Here is a 22,734-nt window from a genome sequence, read left to right as displayed (position 1 = left end):
CCGGGCTAAATGGAATCCGTCCCGGTTCTGACCTGTTTGACCAGTTGCCTCTTCTTCTCCTCTCCCATCTCGTCCCGTCCCTGAAGGTCTCGTTCGAACTGGGCCTTCAGCGCCTGCATGTTGACCTCGAGACGCAGCTTGGCGTCTTCGGCCGCCTGCAGCTCGTCCTCCAGCTCCTCCAGTTGGGTCTTCATCTCGTCCACCTGGGCCTCCAGGCCTCGTTTGGACTTCTCCAGCTCGTGAACCTGCCGTCGGCACGTTTTCAGATTAACCGGGAGGCTGAAATTCAATTCAAGGCCAAAATCTGCTGGCAGACGTTTTAAGAACTAACATTTTTTCCCACATCATCCTTGGAACTGATCAGGTCTTCCATCTCCACCCTCAGAGCCTTGTTGGCCCGCTCCAGCTCCTCTCTGGTATCCTGGGCCTCCTCCAGGGCCCTCGCCAGCGACAGAGCCTTGGTTTCCTTTTCTCTGGCCTCGGCTTCTGCACGATCCCTCTCATCTGCGTATTTACTGGAGATGCTCTTCTCCTCGGCCAGCATCTGAAGGTCAGAGATGATGAAATCAAGAACTGTATGGACTTTTATAAGATGCATTTCCTAAACATTCAAATTTAAATTGATTTTTGTCTAATTAAAAAAAAAAAAAAAAAGATTTTGTTTTCTGGTGATATTCACCTGGTCAAACTTCTTCTGCTTCTTCTCCAGGTTGGACACAATCTGTCTCTGGTTGTCCAGGTCCATCAATGTGTCCTCCAGTTCCTGCTGCAGGCGGTTCTTGGTCTTCTCCAGCTTATCGTATGCCGAGGCCTTCTCTTCGAACTGAGTGCTGGCCGCCTCCAGGTCTCTTTGCAGTCGCTTTTTCCCCTCCTCCAGAAGCTCTATGTTGCCCGACATCTCTTCCATTTTCTTCTTGGCATCTGACAACTGTCAAAAAATAGTAAGACTATGTTGTTTTTACACTCAACTCTGTTTTCTACATTTATAAAAACAACAACTGTGTGGAAAAGGTAAATGTGACTCCTGACCTGGATGTTGAGGGTGGAAACGTGTCGCTCCACGTTCCTCTTGGCCTCCATCTCCTCCTCCAGCTGCTCCTGCAGGCTGTTCTTGTCGTCTTCTGCTTGACGCAACTTTGTAGAGATCTGCAGTTTCTGACGCGTCTCCTCGGCCAGCAGCTCCTGCAGATGCACAGCGGCTCAAGAGAGTCATTGCTTTCATCACAAACTTGTGCCGTTGGAAAATATTCACGCTGGAAAAAGTTACACACATTTCAGCACAAACCTGCGTGTCTTGGAGCTGCGAAGAAAGGCTGGTCACATCTTTGCTCAGCTTGATGTTTTTGCCCTCTGCTTCGTTCAGTAAGTTCGTTACGCTCTCCAGTTCAACCTGCGCAGAGAAAATTCTCAATTATTTCTGCACCCTGATACTTTAAAGTTCCCACTTTATTTCTGCACTGGTGCTTTTAATAAAAAAAAAAAAAAAAAAAAAAGGGGAAAAAAAAAAAAAAGAGAAGAAAATAACTTGCAGTGATCTTGGAGCAGCGCTCTCCCAGCTCAGCCTTCTGCTTCTCGCTGTCAGAGAAGCGCGACTGCAGATCTGCCACCTGACCCTCCAGCTTCTTCCTCTTGTGCTCCCCGTCCTGTTTGGCCTGAGTCAGTGAGCGCACCTCCATGGTCAACTCAGAGGTTTCCTTCTCCAGAGCTTGTTTAGCCTTCTCCAGATTGGACTTCACCTGAGCAGAAGATGGTGACATTAGCATCTAGTGGGATAAAAAAAAACAAAAAAAACACTGCGCATGTGTTTAGTGACCCAGGCGTACTCGTTTGGACTGCTCCAGCTGCTCAGTCAGCTCCTCCACAGCTTGGGTGTGTTTCTGTCGCATTTCCTGTATTTGGGCCTCGTGCGTGCGGTTCTCCTCGTCAATGGCTCGCTTCAGCAGGGTCACCTCTTGTTCTCGTTTGGCTCTGCAGATGGACGGCGAGGCACAACAGTTTTTATGTTTTGTTTTTTTTTAGAAAGAAAAGCTGTTCTTAACATGTTCTTTTCATTTCCATTTGACCAACCTTAACTCTTGTTGAGTTGCTGTTGTGTCCAGAGTGTCTTCCAGCTCCGATTTGAGCGCCTCCAGCTCCTCGCCGAGGTCGCGCTTGATCTTCTCCGCCTTGTTCCTGGCCGCTCGCTCCGAGTCGAGGTCCTCCTGCAGGTCGGAGATGTGTCCCTCCAGCTCTCTGATCTTCTTCAGAGCGTTGTTTTTCTGGGCCGTCTCATCTTCTAACCTACGAGAAATGGGGGTAAACCTGGCGTCAACTTGAACTCAAGCCAATACTTGGTTACTTTTGAGATCTGGTTTATTTGTCACGTTGCAATTCCAAGTTTCATTTCATGTAAATAAACAACTACCTGCATATTTGTGGTGTGGAAGACAAAGGAAAGACGATACTTGGAACCGTATTTCGCTTAATGTCCAGTTTAAAATATAAACAGTTAATTTGCATCATGCACAAACCTTTTGAACACCCAAAGCCTGACATTTTACTCACCACTGTTCTCAGAATGGGTGAATAGCACCTGAGATTGTGTCAAAACCTTAAAAACGATATTTAAAGTTAAATTTAGCTCCATCATTCTTTCAATTCTGGCCAGGCAGATTCAATTTATATGCTAAAATACTTCTGAGAGAAATCAGCTTAACTTGATCTTATTTAGGACAATCTGAATGATGGTTGTTGAATTCAAATGAAAGCCAACCTTTTCTGATCGTTAGTAAAAAATCTTTTTGAAACGACGTACCATTTTTCTTCCACCTCATGAATAGAGCAACAGAATTATACCCATCACATGAAATCAAATAATACTTTATAACAAGACAAGAAAAATCAGTAAAAGTCCAAGGGGTATGAACGTTTTGCAAATGCAGGGCGTCACCTGGACAACGCGTTCTGTAATTCTTCCTCCTTCTTGGCCAGCTGAGCCTTAAGGTCGGCGATCTGGGCCTGCAGGTCGGCTATTTGCTCTTGCAAGTCGTTGGACTCTGCCTCCAACTTGCGCTTTGCCTTATCCAGCTCCTGCCGAGTTTTTTCTTCTTTTTTCAAGCGGACTGGAACGGCAGAAAAGTCAGCTCAGCAATCTCTTAAACTTTTTTTTTTATTTCTTCACACTACAAGACCTGACTTGGATTACCTTCCAAATCCGAGATCATGGACTCGTGTTTATTTTTGAGCTTTGTGAGGTTTTTGGATTTCTCTTCTTCCTCTGCCAGATTGGCACTGAAATCAGCAATTCTTTCCTCCATCAGCTTGCGCTCCTAAAAAGCCATCACAAATAAAACCCCCTCAGTGTGCGACAGCCAGAAATCTGGAATAAATTATTCTGGGTTTGCAAACCAGACCTTCAGCAGCTTGTTGTTTTGGTCCTCCATAACCAGGATGTCGTCCTCCAGCTTTTTTATCTTCCCTTCACACGTCACTTTCTCCAGCTGCAGCTTTTGACGGGCATCCTCCTCTTCTTCCAAGTGCTCCTCCAGTTCCTTTAGGGGGAAAAAAACCAAAAAAAAAAACAGCCATTAGTTTCATCACCTGCCAATATTGACAAACGAGCAGAGAAGAGACGGATCAGATCAGACCTGCATCTGCTGCTGCATCTTCTTCTTGTCCAGCAGCAGTGTCTGAGCACGTTCTTCCTCTTCATCCAGCCTGGCCTCCATCTCATGGAGGATTTCCTCCAACTCCTGCTTCTTTGCCGCCAGGCGGACCCTCATCTCCTCTGCCTCTGCGTACAGCTCGGTCTCGGCCTGGAGCTGCTCCTGCAGGGCGTTCCGCTCCTCCACAATCTGCAGGGTACAGAGTCAAATAGTCAATTCTTATTATGTTTGTTTAGAGATGAAAAGAGCTGGAAACTTCATGTCTAAATATCTAGCAGAAAGGTCTGGAAAACTGATTGTAAACCATGCGATTGGTTGCGTCATCCTTTACCTGAGTGTGTTTCAAGGTGATTTCTTTTAGCTCCGATTCAAACTTGGTCGCCACCTCCTTGGCTCTGTTCAGCTCTTCCTCCTTCAGACTCATCTCCTCCTCTTGTCGGGTCACTTGCAGCAGAGGCTTCACCTGTAGGTGGCAAACGTAGGAAAAATATTTTTAAACTGATTTTAAATTTAAAATAATTTTAAGTCGTTTATCCAGTTATTTCCGGGTAAATTAAAACAGATGTATGTAGTGCACAAAAGTGCTTAGATGAGCACGTTTGTAAGTGACAATGTTTTGTAATTTAACTCAATAAGGTTTATTTAAAATTTTCATGCAGCATAGAGCTGCATCATTTCCCTCAAAGCGAAAAGCTTTCCATGTGTGACAACGTTTTCTGTTGAAGACATACATTTGTGCTGAATTATTGTTGGTAAATTATGTCTCCATCTATTTTAAGCTTCATTTAAACTGCAGGCTTGTGGCTCAGCTCTAATTAAAGCAGATTATATCGAGTTGTTCCTGCATCAAAGTTCTGGTATTACTCTGCAACACCTGCTGCAGGCCAGGAATCTCCAACTGGAGAAAAAAAACAGAAACTGATGCCGACATGTTTCATCATGAGGAAGGCATTTAAATAAGTTAATATTAAGTGGTGTGAAGAAAACTCAGAACTAAGGATGATCTTGCACAACACTAAATATAAGCTACAAAACAACGCTACACTGTGACATTGTTGTCCGTTAGGAGCAGACCTTTGTGAAGAGTCTCCACCACTGCCAGTTCCTGAGTTTAAGGTAAGCGGCACAGTTCCTTTGGATCACTTTCATGGCCGTTAACTGCTGCTGCCTCTTGGCAAATGCCCTTTGAAAACAAAGCGGTTAAAAATAATTTAAAAAAAAGAGAACATGAAATCATAAATATTAAATCATGTTAATGTTGAGTAAGAGCAGACAAAATTTTGTGCGTGAAAGCTTGTGTGCTCCCTACTTTCTAGCCAGGAAGCCTCTCGCCTGAGCCTGGAAAGCGATGATGATCACGGTGATCTTCAGATCTCTCTCCTCTTCCAACTGGGCAAGCACTCCAGTTCGGAAGAAGATCTTACTCTGTCCAATCCTGTACAGGTTGGGGTCCAAGTCAAGATGCTTGATCTGCACAGACGTAAGATTTTAAAAGGACTTTTTAGGAAGAGCAGCGGGATGAAGGTCGCTGTGAAGATGAGATTAAAAGTTTTAATTGTTCCCACCATGAGGCAGCAGGCTTGTTTGCCGTCCATGAAGCCTTTTGGAATAGCACTTGCAGCCAAGATTTCATATCTGTAACAGAGACGGACAGAAGTCGCAATTACCCAGATTTATCATAAGCTGGACATCAAGACCGATACAAATGGTTTTACACCGACCTTTGACGGAACTCCTGGAAAACAATTCGGTTTGGAAAACCTTGCCGACAGATTCGGATTCCCTCCAGCACACCGTTGCACCTCAGCTGCTCGAGCACCAGGTGTGCATCCAGCTTTCCTGCCTGAAAAGGTTCGATTTTAGTATTTTAACAGCAAGAGCTGTAGTATACGATGCAAAAGCTATGCGTTGTGCTTAACCCTCTTCTCGTGGTTCGGGATGATGCATCTGACGAAGTTGGGCTGGGTGTTGTGTAGTGTTGTCATGAGTTTTGCCAGAGACTCCTTGTAGAGCTGTCCCACAGTACGAAACATTCCCTTCTTGGTTTTTGAGCCGCCTGCGGAGCTGTCCGTCATCTTGGCTATCGTGTCCAGACCAACCACCCGGTCCGCTGGAGAACAAAGCGTAAACAGAACTTGTACATTTACACAATAATATGTACGTTTCCATGAGGTTAAAGAAGGTTCACTTATCAGAAATAATATTTTTTTTGTGCATTTCATATCTCACAATCTTTCCAGAGGTCCTGCACAAATTGGCTGGAGGAGTTGTTGAGCAGTGCTGTGACGTTGTCATTTAGAGGGTCCATGTTCTTTGTCAGCCAGGCTGTGGCGTTGTAATCTACCTAAAAAACAAAATCATTACACAACCTTAGTGGATTTTCCTCCTTCCTATAAGGTGTAAGCAATCAAAGAGGAAACTGTTTTCAACAATACAGTAGAAAAAGTTTTAATCTAGTCTTCAGAGATACACATTTTAGCTTTGTTAAAATAACTTGAAGGTATGAACAGTTTGATAATGAACCCATTATAAACCAGCTTTCTCTGTCACAAAGAAGCAACCTCAAGTCGTCTTAATTGGCCTCAATGTATGAAAATTACAAAACAACGATGTGACAAAATTTTAGCTCCGACAGTCATTAATAATCAAGAGATGAAAATTTGGGCAACGACATGTAATGAACTGAAAGATATTTATTACAAAAATGTAAAAAAAAAAAAAAAAAAAAAATCACCCAAATTAAAAAGAAAAATCTTCAGAAACTTTATTTAAAAAAAAAGAAAAAAAAGAAGACCATTTTAGATTAAAAGAAAATCTTTCTTCTTGAGAGCAATACATTTAAAAAAAAATGCATGAGTAAAACAAGAACGGGACGCATTTGCCTCGTTTCTTCACATTCACCTTTCCAGCATAGTGAAGAATGGAGAACTCTGTTTTGTCTTTGAGCTGCTTCGGTTTGGCAAACTTCATATGGCTTCCTTGAGTGTTCATGAGTTTCTCCACAAAAGAGACATCTGTGGCTTTTGGGAACCAGCACTCTTCATCCAGCAGGGCCAAGATGCCTGGAGGATTGTTCTGCAGAGGATACAAAACGGGGCTCAGCAATAAAACACCAACTAATTTTACATTTTAAACTTCCTCTGTGTATAGAAGTGGAACTTGTTGTTGCAACGTGTTCATTCCACGGGCTATTTTTAACGTGTCGGTACTCGTTACCGGCCTCTCAATGAGCTCGATGCAGGGCTGCAGGTCAAGTCCAAAGTCGATGAAGTTCCACTCGATGCCCTCCCTCTGGTACTCCTCCTGCTCCAGGATGAACATGGTGTGGTTGAAGAGCTGCTGCAGCTTCTCGTTGGTGTAGTTGATGCACAGCTGCTCAAATGAGTTGTCCTAACACACACACACAGCAGAAGATGCACATCGCATGTCCTCCATCTGTGCAAAGCATTTGTAGTCACGCAGTGATGAAATGTGACTGATGTTTATACCTCAAAAATCTCAAAGCCGGCAATATCAAGGATTCCCAGGAAGGAGGCTCCCTGACGTTTGGTCTTGTCCAACGTTTTGTTGACGCGGCCCAGGATCCAGCGGAAGAGTCGCTCAAAAATGGCCTTAGCCAAAGCTTCGATAGCAAAATCAGCCTAATTTAAAAAAAAAAAAAAAGATAAATAAATCCACAATAAATCAAAAGCACTGAGTGTTATATGGACTTCAAAATTAACCTGCAGTGTGTAGTTTTAATTGGTTTTACCTGCTCTTTGGTTTGTGCCTTCTGCACCACCTCTCTGCCCACTTTGATACGAGGGGTGAGGATTGCTCTGGTGAAGTCCGTCACGTTGATGCCCTGCAGGTGGCAGACCTTCTGCGCCGCTGGGGACGTGAGAAAAAAAAAAAAAAGAGGTTAAGTAATAAAACCAATAAGCACAGAAATTTGTAACGAAAACATTATTTGACTCGTTGGACATAAAAGTTTCTAACCAGTGTTGTCCGGCATGGTGGCCTGCTCTTGATTCCTCTCCTTCTTGAACTCAATGTTTCCCAGCTGCATTACCGTGGAGCAAACCTTCAATATATCTGCATCATTAAGAGCAAACACACAAAGTAGACCGATAAAGGTGCCGCCGCTGCGTGAGATTTGCAGGCATCTCCATGCTCAGGAACAGAAAAGCCGCTGTTACCAGTTCTTTCCTCCTCAGTGAAGCCCATGATGTTCATCGCCTCCATGGTCTCCTCGAACAGTTCGTCGTCTTGCTGTCCAGAGATCTGAACATGGCCTGCGCTCAGGAAGCGGTAGTTACTGAAGGGCTCCAGAAGAAGGTCCTCTGATGATAAAATAAGCAAAAAAGTTAAAAAAAAAAAAAAAAAAAAAACTTAATTACTTCTTTGGGAGCATGCTCAGCTTTCATTTAATTTTTTATTTTTTTTTCATTTGTAAGAATTTGCAACTCTTAAGTACGATGTGAGAACAGTTTAAAAAAGCTTAAAGATAATAATCATCCAACCTTTCAGTTTGTCTTTGGCGCCAGCGATCATGTAGTAGAAGATGTGAAAAGCTCTTTCCGTCTTTGCCTGCCGGATGCACCGGGACTTTTCCAGCAGGTCTGAGAGCAGCCCCTAGTTGAGGATCACAAATGTGCATTCAGAGTAAACGGCATATAGATCCCTGTTCTCCCCCTTTGCAATTATGGATTGAATATGCAGACGTTTGTGTTCGCAACAAACTACGGAAAACTTCAAGCGGCATGACTTCATATGCAAGACACAATCTGCTAGCCGTCATTTTAATCTCTTCTGTACTTCTTTTAAAAAGAGTTGTGGCGCGATGAGACTGCAGGTGGGTTAGTAGCTAGAATAACTGCAAAAAATCTCATTAAAAGGATACAAGTCTCAATGTTGGCTCCAACGATGTAGCCCGTCACATCAAAGTTAATGCGGATGAATTTTCCCTGAGAAAGAGATGAAAAGGAAAAGTGAGCTTTACAATCACGGACTGGAAGATATCGTACATAAATAAAATGTATATTTCATTAAACCACAAACTCACAAATCGAGAGGAGTTGTCATTTTTGATGGTCTTGGCGTTTCCGAAGGCCTCGAGGATGGGGTTGGCCTGCAGGAGCTGCTTCTCCAGCTCACCCTGGTGACAGAAGCAGGTGGCTCTCGGTGAGTGTTTACCACGATAATGACATGGGATAAGAGGAAGAAGGCATCAAATAATTCATCTATTTGATTCGCCGCTACTAAGGCATTTTATAGCGAGCAGTAAAAGGCATAATTACGCAGAATCAAGAAAAGTCTGTATTAGTTTAGGGAAACTTATTTGATGGATTTCGATGCATTACGAATTATCCAAACATATTTTCCAGAGATGTAATTTGTCTCCAGCAGAAGTAGCTGAGTGAATGTCTGTAACCGAGGCGGACAGCCCATCACTTTGAATCGAGATAATCCTCCTGATCAAAGTGGCTCCTTTTGTCTGCATCGATGTCAGGAGCTCAGGACCTCTACATAAACTTTCTTAATTAAAAACACCCACTGTGTAAATGAGCTAAAGCCTGGGAGAGAAAGGAGGGGAAAAAAGAAAACTGTATAAAGAAGTAGCTCTTTAGATAGACGGTAATTGATTTATAGTCAAAGTTCATTTTACAAAGGTCTCTCTTATTTGAATCCCTGGGATTTATTTCGATCGTATATAAATTTGATGTTTCTGGAAAAAAAAAAACAACTTCTGTACCAAATGTGGCAAAATAAAAGTCACTCTTATGTTTTAGGGAAAAGGAGAAAATACAGACCCACTGATGATGTGCAGTTCAGAGTTCAGGAAAACTAGAAAACAAAGGGAAGAAGACAGAGCACAGCAAGGTGGAAGTAAAGGGAAAAACTTGCATCTCATGAAATGCAAATATAAACTTTTAAGACAGATAAGCAGCAGAAGTCATAAAAGCCTGAAAATGACAGAGGAAAAAAGGAAAAGAAAAAAAAAAACATTCCTGAAACTATTTCTGTTCAAACAGTGGGAGCTTCTGGAACTTGGAGGAAAGAATAACCAGGCAATATTTCCTCTAGACACCCAAAACGTGTGTGAGATTAGTACAAAAGAAGTTACTCAAAACATTAACACACATAGCCTAATGCAGAATACACCAAAACCTTTTCCCCTCGCTAAGTAAAGGCTTCTAAGATTAAATGCACACCACATCAACAGCACAACCAGGAAATTCACACAAGATAAAAAAAGTAAAAAAACAAAAAACTCCATGCAACAAAAGTTAAGTGTAATAAACTGGAACGACACAGGAAATAAGCTCTGAACACAAAGTACAAAAAGAAAATGTCTGAAATCTGCAGTATAAAGCATTTCTGCTCCCTGTCAGAGCGAATGAACATCAGTGGGTTTAATCCTCACTGAAATCCCATCAAATCAAAAGCATCTCATGATGGATAAAAACGGAGAACTCAAAAGCTTCAAAACTTTACTGTGGCAAAAAATGAATGGCACTGGTTTCAGATTGCTTTAGAAATTTCTTAGCCATGACCAGGTGCTCCGAGGAGTTGGTTTTAGAAAAACCTGGAGGCAGGCACCGTTCCCCCCGCCCCACTAAAAGCAATAAGGAATGAACTCCATGCACAGTCACTGCTGAAGGATGTTAAAGTTTACCACAGAACATTCGGACAATCCAATGAACTAGAGGGAGAACATAGTCTGGTCTTAAGAGACCAGAATTACATTTCTGAATGTAACAAAATGCACCGTGTTTGGAGGACAAACTGGAGCCAAGGTCAAGTGACTGTGACGTTTGGGTTATTCTCAACAAGGTGAGACCAGTGTGGATTTCAAAGCAAAACGGATTGAAAAAAAAAAACACCAAAAGGAAGCTTTTAATTGGTTTCAAAGCCAGACAACAAAGCCACTGATGTCCTAGTTAATCTGACTCGAGCTGAAAAACCTACGAAAGTGTGGATGAATCTGTTATTTTACCTTTTCTACCCGGTACTACAGAAATTTTCAGTAAATATCTCCTACACTTCTATGCTGTGTGACTTCACTGACTGCACCCAATTTATGGAATATTTTTGATTGTGGCAGAAATCTGGTGCAAGTTTCATGCTAATGACCACATGAAAAAAAAAAAAAAAAGAATCACTTCACTGAGAAAAATTTGTTTTTTCGCTTCATCAATTTGTATGAATCCTCCTTTTTTGCACTTTTTTGTCTTTAGGCAATGTGCCATCATGGCATGAACACTTTCAGAACATATGTCATGAAAACATAAGATAAAACAATAAAATCTATGTTGTTAGGGGATCTGTTAAAAAAAAATGTGATGGTATCTGGCAGCCATTCATGTCTTATGTTGAAATAATTTCAGCAGATAAATTTGTGTAAAGGTCAAATGTTGGTTGTTTTACTTATGCACAAACCTCTACCTTTCATGGGCTGTTTTATGAATACAAGGTGGATGCATGTCGGGTGATAGATCTGGTATAGGAGGGATTTCTGTTGTGTGTGCATGAGTCTGTCACCGTTTTATGAGGTCTATGTAAGAAAACAACAAAAAGACATTGATAAATAAAATCTGCAAAAGAAGAGTCAGTGAACACTTCCCGTGAACCTCACAGGTAGATTATATGCTTAGGAGTCAAAAGGTTGTTGAATTTTGACAGACAAAAACAGGAGATGGGCATGCTCACACTGTGCTCGATGATCTGTGAGAGACTGTTTCGCTGCTGCAGAGAGTTTGGTTTGATCTCCAATTTGGTTGAAAACCACCAATTTGACAAAAATCCCATCTCAAGTTAGGAGAAGGGGCCACGTTCATCACTGCGTGTCAGTACTCTACTAACCATCATGCAGTCCGAACAAGCCAGTCGCCAGAGTAAAACGTTGCATTTTGTTTTAGGAGGACTTCCAGGAAGTATGCCATCATTTTATTCCAGCGAGGAGGCCGTTCTAAATAAGCTATAGCTACTAGTGAGAAATGTTGAAGAAAACACCATCTGATTTTAGAAAACTGGACACCCTGGAGGTAGAATAACACCCATTTGGTGACACTAAACTTCATGCACTTTTCTAACACACAAATGGCACACGCAAAAAAAAACCAAAAAAACAGCACACTTCAGGCATTCCCCTTTACTCACGTATGCAAACTGTGATCCTGTTTGTTGCTATTTGAAGGAAATATACAGAATTAAACTGGGAAGGTTTCCCTTAAGAGTCAGGGAAGTGACTGACTGATCCGAACACGAGTTCTTCACACAGATACCTACAGCGCTGCTGTCCTTTTTGCCTTTGTGAGACGAGGCCACAACAGCCAGATACTGGATGACCTTCTTGGTGTTCTCCGTTTTCCCGGCACCAGACTCTCCTCTGAAGAGCAGGGGAAACAAAGTAAGAACAGGATTAACAGATCCCAAGAGAGAGAAAGAGACATAAGGATAAATAGAACTGACAGGATTCTGTTCACAGTTCAACAGTCCAGTTTAATTTGATGGGAATCATGTGCTGCAGAGATAACTTCACCATTGCCTGACCCAAAGTAAAATCTGACTTGCCGTTATGTAATCTGATCCTTTGATAAGGTGGAATTTTTCAAGTCTGAAAATTCAGCTGATCTGGGATTATTTAAGTAATTTCAGTCTTTCGGTTTAGCATTAAAACAGGACAAGTAGGGATCAAAGTGCAAACGTTTACCGACATCAATCATGGACATCAGGTCAAAAATGATGCATATAGTGGGATGCATCCTATATTTGGATAAATGCCACTTTCCAAGTCACAAAGAATCAAAACATGGTTGTGGGAATCAAAAACAACCTGGAATAATTCTGGCATGATACAATTACTCCTGTAATAAGAACGAGCAGAGATCATTTAAATGAGTTGTTATCCTATCAAGAACTTTACTTTTAAATATTCTCAAGAAATTGGCAACAAGGTCGAGATTACTCCAGAAGCTTGATGTTTGCCGGCTTTATTAGTCAAAAAGTTTATATACGAGGTTGGGTTTATTGCCCCTTTAATATAGTGTTCAGGTTTTAACCATCCAACCCCCAATTTCACCCTCAACATTAAAAAGAAATCTCTTCAGGACGTAAAGAAAACGCAAGAACCACTAGCAAAGATTGAAAGGATGCAAACACCTTCAGGCTTGACTGACATTTACAGAGGCTCACATGGACGAGGGAAACGTTTTCTGCAGATAGTTTTATGTTCAGAGGAGACAAAGATCGGGTGTTTATTAAAAGCTGCAAGGGTCACAATGACAAAATAAAAGTTTGAAGGAGTCCAGGTGGCTTTCAAACCTCAACACACCATATCAGGCAGGCCAAACTAAGGCTCGTTACTGGTCACTTACAAAAATCTCTTTTGCACCTAAATGAAAGTTACGGCCATCAGACCGCTCTAACCTGAAGTATGTGCTGCTACGCCTTTTCAAAGTCACTCAAATGTTTTCACAAAGCAACACACATGGATTCCTTCCCTCCACACAACAAACTTGGATGCAGGAGTCTGATTAAACCCAGAGACGTCAGGCAGAGCACACGTGCAAACTTGTTCGAGGGTCCTTAAAAGGCATGGGAAACTCTGTGTGTTAGGGTTTGGCAGCTCCGAGAGGAATCCGACTGTGGTGTCATGTTTGGGCTGAGTAAGGACGTACAACATCCAGACTCGGGCTGCAGACATTTGAGAATGCGGATTAAAATGCATCCAAGATTTTCTTATTCATTAATTGGTGACTCGTCATCACTGGAAGTGACTTGACACTTCCAGCAGCAACTTTATAATTACGTTCAAACTCGTGTTGAGAAACGTCTATGGAGTTTTACTTTTTCCTTTTAAAGAGGAAAAATACCCACATTAAAAACAAAGATAACATTTTTAGACTTTAAACAATATGCTGACAGACTGTCGAGTGTCAGAGCACAAATATGGCAATGCGGTTTTGTTTTTGCTCTTTCAGATTAAAAAAAAAAAAAAAGTAAAATATTATTGGGGGGGAATGTGTGTGGGAAGCTCCTTGTACTTTATACTCTTCATAGATTTCACTCGCATGTCCTGCCCCGGCCTCCTCCAGCTGTCCATTACACCGGGTTTCCATCTGCCAACTTCTGCCTCAACTTCTGTCCAGCATCCATCATTATTTAATCTCCTTCAGGCCTCAAGAGTGACAAAAGAGGAGGCAACTAAGGATATTTTGCAAGCAAACTTTTCATACTTTCCACCAAAGCTGATCTTTCCATTCTGCATTATTAACATTAATATCTAGAGAAAAAGAAACCATGACATTGCTGATATGTCAACATCTACAAAATGCTTTTACTACATTTCTAACCATTTTCCACACTAAACTGAGTTGAAGGCTATTATTTAATAAAAATAAATAAATCTATTGCCAAATATTTCCACTTATTACTCCAGAACTGTAACATTAACTTGTCGTAAAATATCACATAAGACGCAAAGTAACCAGTGAAAATTCACAAATGTTCCGCGGTTTTAAAGTAGAGGCCTGTTGAGGTTTAGAAACCACAATGGTCGTATAAATACGAGGTACAGTTCAACATCCTGACAGCTTCTCCCTCTAAATTTTTTTCATTCATGCTCCACACAAATTTTCCGTCAATAGCGTTTACCATCTGATATTTGCCTGCTGGTATAGAGTTATCTACACTTTTCCAGTTTCCCTCTGATAAGGAAGCATAATCGCTGAGGAAATTGCTTGATGGGAAAGAATGCACTGCATCCTGGTTGCAATAAATTAAGAGCAAAGATGGGGAAAGCCCTTTTCTCTCAGCTGGTTCAGTTGAACTCAGGACACCGAGACGTTTCTGTCCAGTTATTGAATGAAGTTATGCAATCAGATCTCTCTGAGCTCACTTTGAAAATGGAAACATTAATTATGCATTTTATGTAATCTGTTGATGTGTGCATTTCATTTGTACAGCTAGTCCCCTCCGCCCCCCTTGTCTTTACTTTAAGTAGTTGCATGCAACACACCTGTACTGCCACTGGATGAAGCTGGGATATGACATTCAGCTTGAATGATAAACCTCTATTATATTAAAAAAATTTTTTTCAGCAAATAAACAAGCCAAAATTTAATTAAAGATGATGCATCGATTGTCTCTGGAAGTCTCTGCAACTGTTCAAAAACTCTCAATAATTTGCTCAGCTCAAATAAACAGAGCTGAGCCCAAACATTTGGAGAGCTAATCTGGTTCCCCCATCAGAGTTCAGGACACACTTCCTGACCAAATCCCTGGGTGACACAGCTCTCCCAGAGAACTGCAAAAACTTTAGCATGAACAGACAAGACAGGAGTTTTCATTGAAACTTTTTTGGCGTTTCATTTATTTTTGGCATGTGGTTTAGATCTCTGCTTGCATCAGCGTTATGCGACTGCTCTGCGACATCAGGTCACATAACGCAACGCAAACGCGAGAGACATTTGGAGTTCGTTTCACTTACGTGCAGAGAATGGACTGGTCCTCACGATCTGCAAAATCAAAGAGAGTGGCGGCATTAGATATTTATGGCATGCGATTCAGCAGCATGTGAGCGATGGGATGAATTCAGTTCATCTGCAAAAGAACTAAAACTAAATGCCATCTGGCGTTTATACACCAGCTGGTGGTAACGGAGGTTCTTGTTTCGGTTCATCGATGTGGTAAATGGTCTGAACTTGCAGTGGTGAGAGGAAACATTTCCACTCAGACAGATTTGTTATTTTTGCTCTTTTGGTCAAACGTGAATGTTTCAATACAGCTCAGCTTATTTACAGAGCACCGATTCGTATAAAATACAACATCTAACATAAAGGCCACATTGCAAAAGAAAAAAAAAATTCTCCTCTTTATATAGAGATACAGTCAATTCAGACCAATCATACAGATTCAAAGTGACATCCATGTGTTACAGTTCAATGACTGTTAAATTCGTTGGTAATGGAGAACGTTTCACTCACAAATGAAGAAAAATGCAAAGTGTGCATTTACATCTCACACACTCTTGATCAAAATGTGTTCTGGTCCGTTGTTCTGGTCTGCGTTGACTGGCAACTCGATAACGTAAATGTAAACAAACCACAACATCTACCGACCACAGACTGGTCTTTTTTCATCCAGAGTTTCCTTGCATAAATAACCAATCAAACAGCAAAGCAAAATGCTGCACCAAGAAGCAGACCCAACTAAACAAAAACAAAAGGAAATTTGATATAATAAATATTTGAATTTTGCACCCCGAGGATATTTAGTCATGCATACTCAGCACCGTCTATTTTAGGCAACATTTATTTCAACTTACTTTACTTTAAAATGCAACTAATATTACAAAAACAAAACTAGTGTTTTATTGGATGTTAAACTTTGTGCCAAGAGAAATTTGGAAGTAGAAGGAGTCTGTAAGAGGGCAACTGTTCTTGCACAGCACTATACATAAGTCATGTCAAATAAATGGCGTCCATGATGCATTCAGTTCAGCTCCGTTTATGATACAAATGCAGTTTGATTAGCTATACAGCACTCTAAAAATACTCCTGTGTGAAAACCTGAAGTTCAAGCAGTGTGAAACTAACATCACTTAACAGTTTTTTTTTATCTAACCAACTAATCTGAAAGATTATTCATGCGATTCAGTCCCTGTATACAAAACACCTCCAAGCTCAATGCTGAATAGTCTAGAGCAACTGCTGCAGCAGGAGCGTCACTTCATTTAATGTTTAAATGTCTGGTCAAAAACAAAGTTTCTTCACAGATCTGCCCCACATATAACACAAGCCAGTGCAGACATGGTTCTTTAGAGCTAACTTGACTTTGGCCACTTCCCTCCATTCCTCGTAGGCAGTCACAAAACATGCAGCCGGTTCCTACTCTGCACTTCCTAATTAAGGCAGAGGGAGAGGGAACGTGTGACGGTCAGATATGTGCGTTTTTGAACACTGTCCAAAAACACTGCTCCCTCAACAAAACCTAAAAGGGAACAGAAATGCTTGAACACGTCTACGAAACCGAGTCAGACATATGGAGTCAATACGATTGTCAAAAAAAGGTCGGAGATCTCTACACCTGTAAATGTAGTGGGGAGCACAGAGGAATAAAACAGTTTTCTGCTGCAATGAGACAGCAACGCCCTTCTGGGAATTTCAAATTTTTTTATCTGCTGCACATCAAAGACTGAAGGGTAATTTTGGAGGCCTGGGATCTCGGCCAAGCAGGAGGCTGAATGTTTCAAAGCTTAGGAGAGTTATCTGAATGACTCCAACATGAGAATTGTTCCTGCTGGACTAGTCAGTGTGAAACATCCCGTTTTACTAGTTTCAACTTCATGGGAAATACAGCCAGCATTAACGCCACATAAACTTGCCCTTAGGAGCAGATTTATGTTTCATTAACTGAGAAATGTAAAAATAACTAAGCTGAAACACACATTAAGCATTACTGGTCATCTTGGAGGAACTTTTAGGCACTTTTCAAAATAGAGAGCCATTCTAGTCGGGCAAATACTTGTTGTTTTACTTGAGGAAACCAACATCTAGAAGTTAACACGGAGCTTGGCCCCAGACTTCTAATCATACCAGAAGATTTTAAATAAAAATCCAGTGAACTCTGCCAGAACACGAACAGGCAGTCGCTGTATCTTTCAGCAGAATAATAATCCAAAACGAGGCCAAATCAATACAGAAATGATCTCCCAACCACAAAGTTCAACCTTTTCATAAAGACCTCTTCGTCTCCATGTCTAAATCCAACAGAAGACCTGAGGGCATAAAAGGCTCAACATGAGTCCCTGCGTCAATGAGAGCGAGCCAGTTTAACCTTGTGGCCAAGCACATACCATTTTTAGCTCAGCAATACCAGAGGTCCACTCAGAAATGCACAGCTTCCACTAAAGCCACATAGGGGGCGATATTGTGCAGGTTTATACACTCCCTCAGAAGAGAGAAAAAAAAATAAATAAATAAGGGGATTTCACACCACAATATCACTGCATGTTTTCGATCCCAGTTTTCCCTGCGATAATTTATCCACACTAAGAAAGCAGATTTCTGCTTGTGGCACCCCTGAGGCTGCAAGTATTATTTCCCCGCCATGCAACTCTGGGCTTTGTGCGGACATCCGCAGAGACCTCTCATGGACCCCGGGGGGCGGGTAGAGATGACAAATTTTATTCACACGGTCATAGAGCGCACTAGGAGGTATGAATCTTGTGAAATGTTACTGGAGAACATGTTCTATTGGCAACAGGTCAGGTGAAACGGTGACATTAACAGGAAAGTGATTTAAAAAAAATAAATGCATAAAAAAAAAATTATTTTTTCCTGATTTATGTTTTTTTCTTTAAAAGATCTTTTCTTTTTTTTTTTAAATATCTTTACCAGAGGTCACAATGAAAACATTATTGGAAAAGTTATTTACAAATACAAAGGGGTGGTCCATAAACTAAATTATGCAGAAACTGTAATGCGTCATCCGTCCTAAACAAATGTTTATTCTGAAGTATAAGCATAAAGTTAAAAAGTATTTTTTTTTCCTGCTTTGAGCATGTACATTCCTGTAAGGTACACCGATCAGTCCTGAGCTGCAATGGTGCTTCTTCTGCAAAGGATAAATTGACGACACATAATCCAAACACCAGCAGAAATACCAGTCAATCCACCCGTTTTCTTGTTTACCTCCACAGCTACAGTGTGTAAATATGAGCCCTCACGCAAACACAAACTTCCTGTGTGCTGGTTTGTCCCAGGAAGCCTTGGATTATGGTTGACCAAATTTGATATTAACATAAAACCATAAATGGTTTCTTTATATTTCTTACAAATAAAAATCCGAAAAGTTCAGGGTACAAATGAATTCTGCCCCCTTTATTTTGACTGCTCTAAATAAAACACAGTTCCTTCAGTCGGGAGTCACCCACTCACCTGGGTGTAACTTCACCTCTGATGATCTGTTAAGGTCTCAGTGGTTTATTAGAGAACTGCCGTGTGTAAAGTATTTGTTCTGCAATTAGAAACTTCGTTTCCAGCCCCGTGCCACAAAATGATGTGCCGTTGTGCACCAATCGGAGAAGCATCTAAGAAGTTTGTTGCTGCTCCGGCGGTGTTGCAGAGATACACGGCTTTTATGCAAGAGCCGAACGATGGAAAGCCACTTCTGAAACGCAGCCAAACAGAGGCGTCCCCAGTTTACCACAATTGATGAGGGGAAACACAGCGAACATGTTGAAGCAAGTTTTCTGCGCAGAAGAAACAAGTTGCTTTTTGGGCAAACTAAGGCTGCACGTAGCTCTAAATACAACACATGGTGGTTCACTTCCCACTAAGACGGTAATCCTACAACCAGAACGTCAAATAAATCCCTTAGATAACATGTTAATGTGTTTGAATGGCCAAGTCAAAGCTCAGATCTGAATAAAATTGAGAATCTGCAACAAGAATTGGGAAAAGAAAAGGAAAAAAGGGCAGTTTAAGCAGAAGAGTCAATAAGAACGATAGTCCTTACATGTGCAAAGGTCACAGCAGCAACTTTTGCTGCTGTAAAGTTGATTATCCAAAAGTTTTCCCTCATATGGGATTTTCCAGATTTTTATCTCTGAAAGGTTTGAAAACATTACAATTCCCTTACACTTCCCAATTAGGCACTGCTGTGTGTTTGTCACACTACATCCCAATGCTGCCATTTATGATTAAAATGTGACATTTAAAACTACAAATCATCCTTCATAAGTCTCTTTCAAATATTCTGTGTCATGAAGAAGAAACAGCAGCAAACTGAAGGGGAGATTTTGGACGAAGGAAATGCTTTACTGCCCTCCGCCCATCTCTCAATCCAGATGTCAACTCCTTTGAGAAAATGTCCTCATGTCAACATGAAATCAAGTGGTGCAAAAGCCCCCTGGAAACGGATTGTGTGGGAAATGAGCAGTTATGAAATCGCATCACTGCCGTTTGAGCCAAGAGCCATTTACTGTAAGCACGGTGCTGCCGAGGCCACAGTCGTCACCTCTCTGATACACCGACTCCGAAACGGGCCTGAAAATACTGTTCAGGAACCTGCCAGTTTCCTCATCGTCGTCGCACAGCAGCTAGCAGAAAGGAAGCTTAGAGGAGGATTTTGACTAGATAGTTATCACAGGTCTGCAAGAGAAACTGAAGTTTAATTCAAATAGGGGAAAAAAAAAGAGTTTAAACAATTAATTATACTGAACATAAGATGATCAGGAAATTCCTTGTTAGTTAAATTCACCGTTTTACTCTCAGTAATTGTTCTAACCTCCATTACTATCCACTGACCAGGAAACACAGTCAGGCTGCAAGGGCGAAAAACTGCGACTTGATTCTACTTCATCTGAGGGGTTGAACCATGATTTCACACACTCTTAGTTTGTGCACATCTCTTTTATCAATTAAAGCTGTAGCTTTCCTGGGATTTCTCACAATAATTAATAATGTATTTGAAACCATTTATATTTTTAACACCCATCTGTCCTTTAAATGGCTCCTCCACATCCTACATGAAGTTAGCATCTTTCAATTTAGCTCTTGATTAAAGAGAAACTTAACCACACTTACAAACTATGAATTACAGTTGATCCACTCTACTATAAAATACTTGCAATGATCTGGATTGTTTTATATTCAAGGCTTTACAAAAGCTCATTTGAAAAGCTTTTATTTAATTTGAAAACCTTCGGGGGTCCAGTTTAAATATTTTACCACAGATCAACAAAAACTGGACAAAATATGAAACAGGTTTAATAAAAACATTGCAAACATTTTTGTTTTTGTTTTAATTAAGATTAATTTAGAATGAGTTAATCTTAAAAGCTAACCAATCCACAGAGGTAAAACCAAACATGATAAGTTGTGAAATATATAATGTAATATTTAAGAAAACTGACCCTAACCCAAACCAAAAACAGCCTTTATATTAGTAAACAAACTTCTTTTGTTGCACAAATTATAAAACGGCTTCACTATTCAAAGCATAACTCAGTCAGTATGACGGTTTTTAAATAAACTGTTAGAAATTAATAAAAATATTCAGTTTCACAAACTCAACAAATGTTTCAGAAATTAACTTATAAAACAATATTTAATACATTTAAAAGGACATCAATTTAATATCCACTTATTTAATTATGATTCAGAAACTGAGTAAATTAAAAATAATCCTCCAGTCAAGAGCCGAAATGGACATTTAAATCGATTTTAACCTCACTGCAGGGATTTAACGGAGTGACAGAGAACCAACATGAGGGGAAATCCTACCTTGCATCATGTTTCTGTAGGCATTATCCGCTATGGCGTAGATATGAGGGGGGACTTCATGCCGTTTCTTCCCTTTGTACATGTCGATGATCTTCTCGGAGTAGATGGGCAGCATTTTATACGGGTTCACCACCACACAGAACAGGCCAGAGTATGTCTGAAAACACAGAAATGCCACATTCAAAACTTGGAAGATGTTTTTGTTTTCATGGCTGTTAGAAGACGGTGAGTAAGGAAATTATGGTTTTATAAGAAAATGTGTTTATATAAGGATATTTCAGCCAAAAAAAAAAAAAAAAGTGTAACCTTCAGATTCAGGTCAAACCAACATGCACAATCAATAACACTCAATTTGCATGTTTTCTGTAGCGTACTTACATAAATGAGCCCGGAGAAGTACCTCTCACGTAGATTGTGCAACACGGAGGCTTCATTAAGGCAGGTGAGCTCGGCCATGTCCTCCACCTTGCTGAACTTGGGCGGGTTCATCTTCTGGATGTCGTCCTTGTTGACGGTGACCTTCTTGGCGTTATCAGCCAGCTCCACCAGCACCTCGTCACCGTGCTCCTCCTTGACGCTGGCCGCCTCGAAGCCGTGCCTCTCCGAGGGGATCCACACCAGCTTCTTGGCCGCCCAGTCGGCCTGAGCCATGGGGCTGTTCAGGAAGTCCTTATCGACGAAGAGGAACTTCTCGTCCTCTGTCGGGGCCTTGTTGGACATCTTGGCTAGTGGTGGAGGGCCAGATGCTAAAAAAAAAAAAAAAAAAAAAAAGAGTTGGTGCATTAAATGTTAAAAATGGATGGTGCGTGGAGGAGCCACGTTATGGTCGAACGACGGGGATCACAATCGAGGTGTAAAGGTTCTCATTTGAGGGTAGAGAGAAAGAATAGAGCGGACATTGGAACAAGTCCGTTCAACTTCTTCATATTTTCCACACTGCAGCTGTGTGCTAAATAAATGTTCTTACAAATAACTTCAGCGTGATCTGCATTAATATTCATAATCAGAATGAGCCTGACAGCTCTCTATAAAACCTCTAGGGGAAAACTGCTGTACAAAACAAAGCAACCCATTTAAATCGAGTAGAGTACTGGTCAGAGAAGTAGCCAAGGGGGCAATGGTGACTCTGGAGGAGCTTCAGAGATCCACAGCTCAGGTGGGAGAATCTGTCGACAGCAGAAATATTAGCCGTGTACTCCACAAACCTGGCCTTCAAGGAAAGCCACGAGCAGCATCTCAGGTTTGCCATAATCCAGGCAGAGAACACAGTAAACATGTAGAGTAAGGTGCTCTGGTCAGATGGAACTCACATTTCCCCCATTAAAACATGGTGGTGGCATCATTAGGCTGTGGGGATCCTGGTGAGCACTGATGACTCATAACTGAAAAATAAACTTGTATTAAACAACCTAAGGCTGAGATAGAGGTTTACCTTCCAGCAGGTCAATGGTCCTGAGTCTCACAGCCGTACCTACACTGCTGAGGTTTAAATGAAACCAGTTTCATCTCTTAGTCAAAGTCCAGATTAAAATGCAGTTGGGAATGAGTGCTCAAATGCTCTCCACACTGTTCAGATTTTTATTTGTAAACAATAAAAAAAGTGCTTTCCTTTCTATTCATATATATTATATAAAATACATTCAAGCTTTATAACATGACAAAATGTGAGTAAGATGATAACTGAATACTTTTCCAAAGATCCGTAATCCAGTAAAATTATGTCTTTCTTAGATCTAAAAGACATAAAATGCTTCCCCCCCCCCCCCCCCCGCGGGGTGTTTGAGAGGACAAATCTTCTCGGACATACACCCCCCCAC

The 22,734-nt window shown here is 41.1% G+C and overlaps 1 protein-coding gene across 3 annotated transcripts in view; it reads right to left on the bottom strand.

The window, feature by feature from the left end:
• myh11a (myosin, heavy chain 11a, smooth muscle) overlaps window positions 1-22,734 on the bottom strand; it is a 33,823-nt gene that overhangs the window by 4,759 nt on the left and 6,330 nt on the right. For 2 of the 3 annotated variants that reach the window (XM_015026412.1, XM_015026401.1), the window contains exons 2-34: window positions 21,296-21,663; window positions 20,918-21,074; window positions 15,118-15,145; window positions 11,916-12,015; window positions 11,787-11,813; window positions 8,689-8,781; window positions 8,527-8,590; window positions 8,147-8,245; window positions 7,823-7,966; window positions 7,623-7,718; window positions 7,396-7,514; window positions 7,133-7,285; window positions 6,861-7,034; window positions 6,546-6,719; window positions 5,874-5,988; window positions 5,564-5,754; window positions 5,366-5,487; window positions 5,210-5,279; window positions 4,954-5,114; window positions 4,719-4,827; window positions 3,976-4,107; window positions 3,627-3,833; window positions 3,393-3,530; window positions 3,185-3,308; window positions 2,930-3,101; window positions 2,068-2,280; window positions 1,824-1,968; window positions 1,530-1,736; window positions 1,286-1,390; window positions 1,030-1,182; window positions 680-928; window positions 332-544; window positions 33-245 (exon numbers count right to left, since the gene is read on the bottom strand). In XM_015026412.1, coding sequence (XP_014881898.1) covers window positions 33-245; window positions 332-544; window positions 680-928; window positions 1,030-1,182; window positions 1,286-1,390; window positions 1,530-1,736; window positions 1,824-1,968; window positions 2,068-2,280; window positions 2,930-3,101; window positions 3,185-3,308; window positions 3,393-3,530; window positions 3,627-3,833; window positions 3,976-4,107; window positions 4,719-4,827; window positions 4,954-5,114; window positions 5,210-5,279; window positions 5,366-5,487; window positions 5,564-5,754; window positions 5,874-5,988; window positions 6,546-6,719; window positions 6,861-7,034; window positions 7,133-7,285; window positions 7,396-7,514; window positions 7,623-7,718; window positions 7,823-7,966; window positions 8,147-8,245; window positions 8,527-8,590; window positions 8,689-8,781; window positions 11,787-11,813; window positions 11,916-12,015; window positions 15,118-15,145; window positions 20,918-21,074; window positions 21,296-21,637 — 4,809 coding nt within the window. In that variant the 5' untranslated portion in view covers window positions 21,638-21,663. The remainder of the gene's footprint in view (window positions 1-32; window positions 246-331; window positions 545-679; window positions 929-1,029; window positions 1,183-1,285; window positions 1,391-1,529; window positions 1,737-1,823; window positions 1,969-2,067; window positions 2,281-2,929; window positions 3,102-3,184; window positions 3,309-3,392; window positions 3,531-3,626; window positions 3,834-3,975; window positions 4,108-4,718; window positions 4,828-4,953; window positions 5,115-5,209; window positions 5,280-5,365; window positions 5,488-5,563; window positions 5,755-5,873; window positions 5,989-6,545; window positions 6,720-6,860; window positions 7,035-7,132; window positions 7,286-7,395; window positions 7,515-7,622; window positions 7,719-7,822; window positions 7,967-8,146; window positions 8,246-8,526; window positions 8,591-8,688; window positions 8,782-11,786; window positions 11,814-11,915; window positions 12,016-15,117; window positions 15,146-20,917; window positions 21,075-21,295; window positions 21,664-22,734) is intronic. The other variant, XM_015026408.1, reaches the window with a different exon arrangement.

Source organism: Poecilia latipinna, unplaced genomic scaffold (assembly GCF_001443285.1).
Source record: "Poecilia latipinna isolate Pla-1442-1.1 unplaced genomic scaffold, P_latipinna-1.0 Scaffold98, whole genome shotgun sequence".
NCBI lineage: Eukaryota > Metazoa > Chordata > Actinopteri > Cyprinodontiformes > Poeciliidae > Poecilia > Poecilia latipinna.
This window is presented reverse-complemented; position numbering and strand designations above follow the sequence as displayed.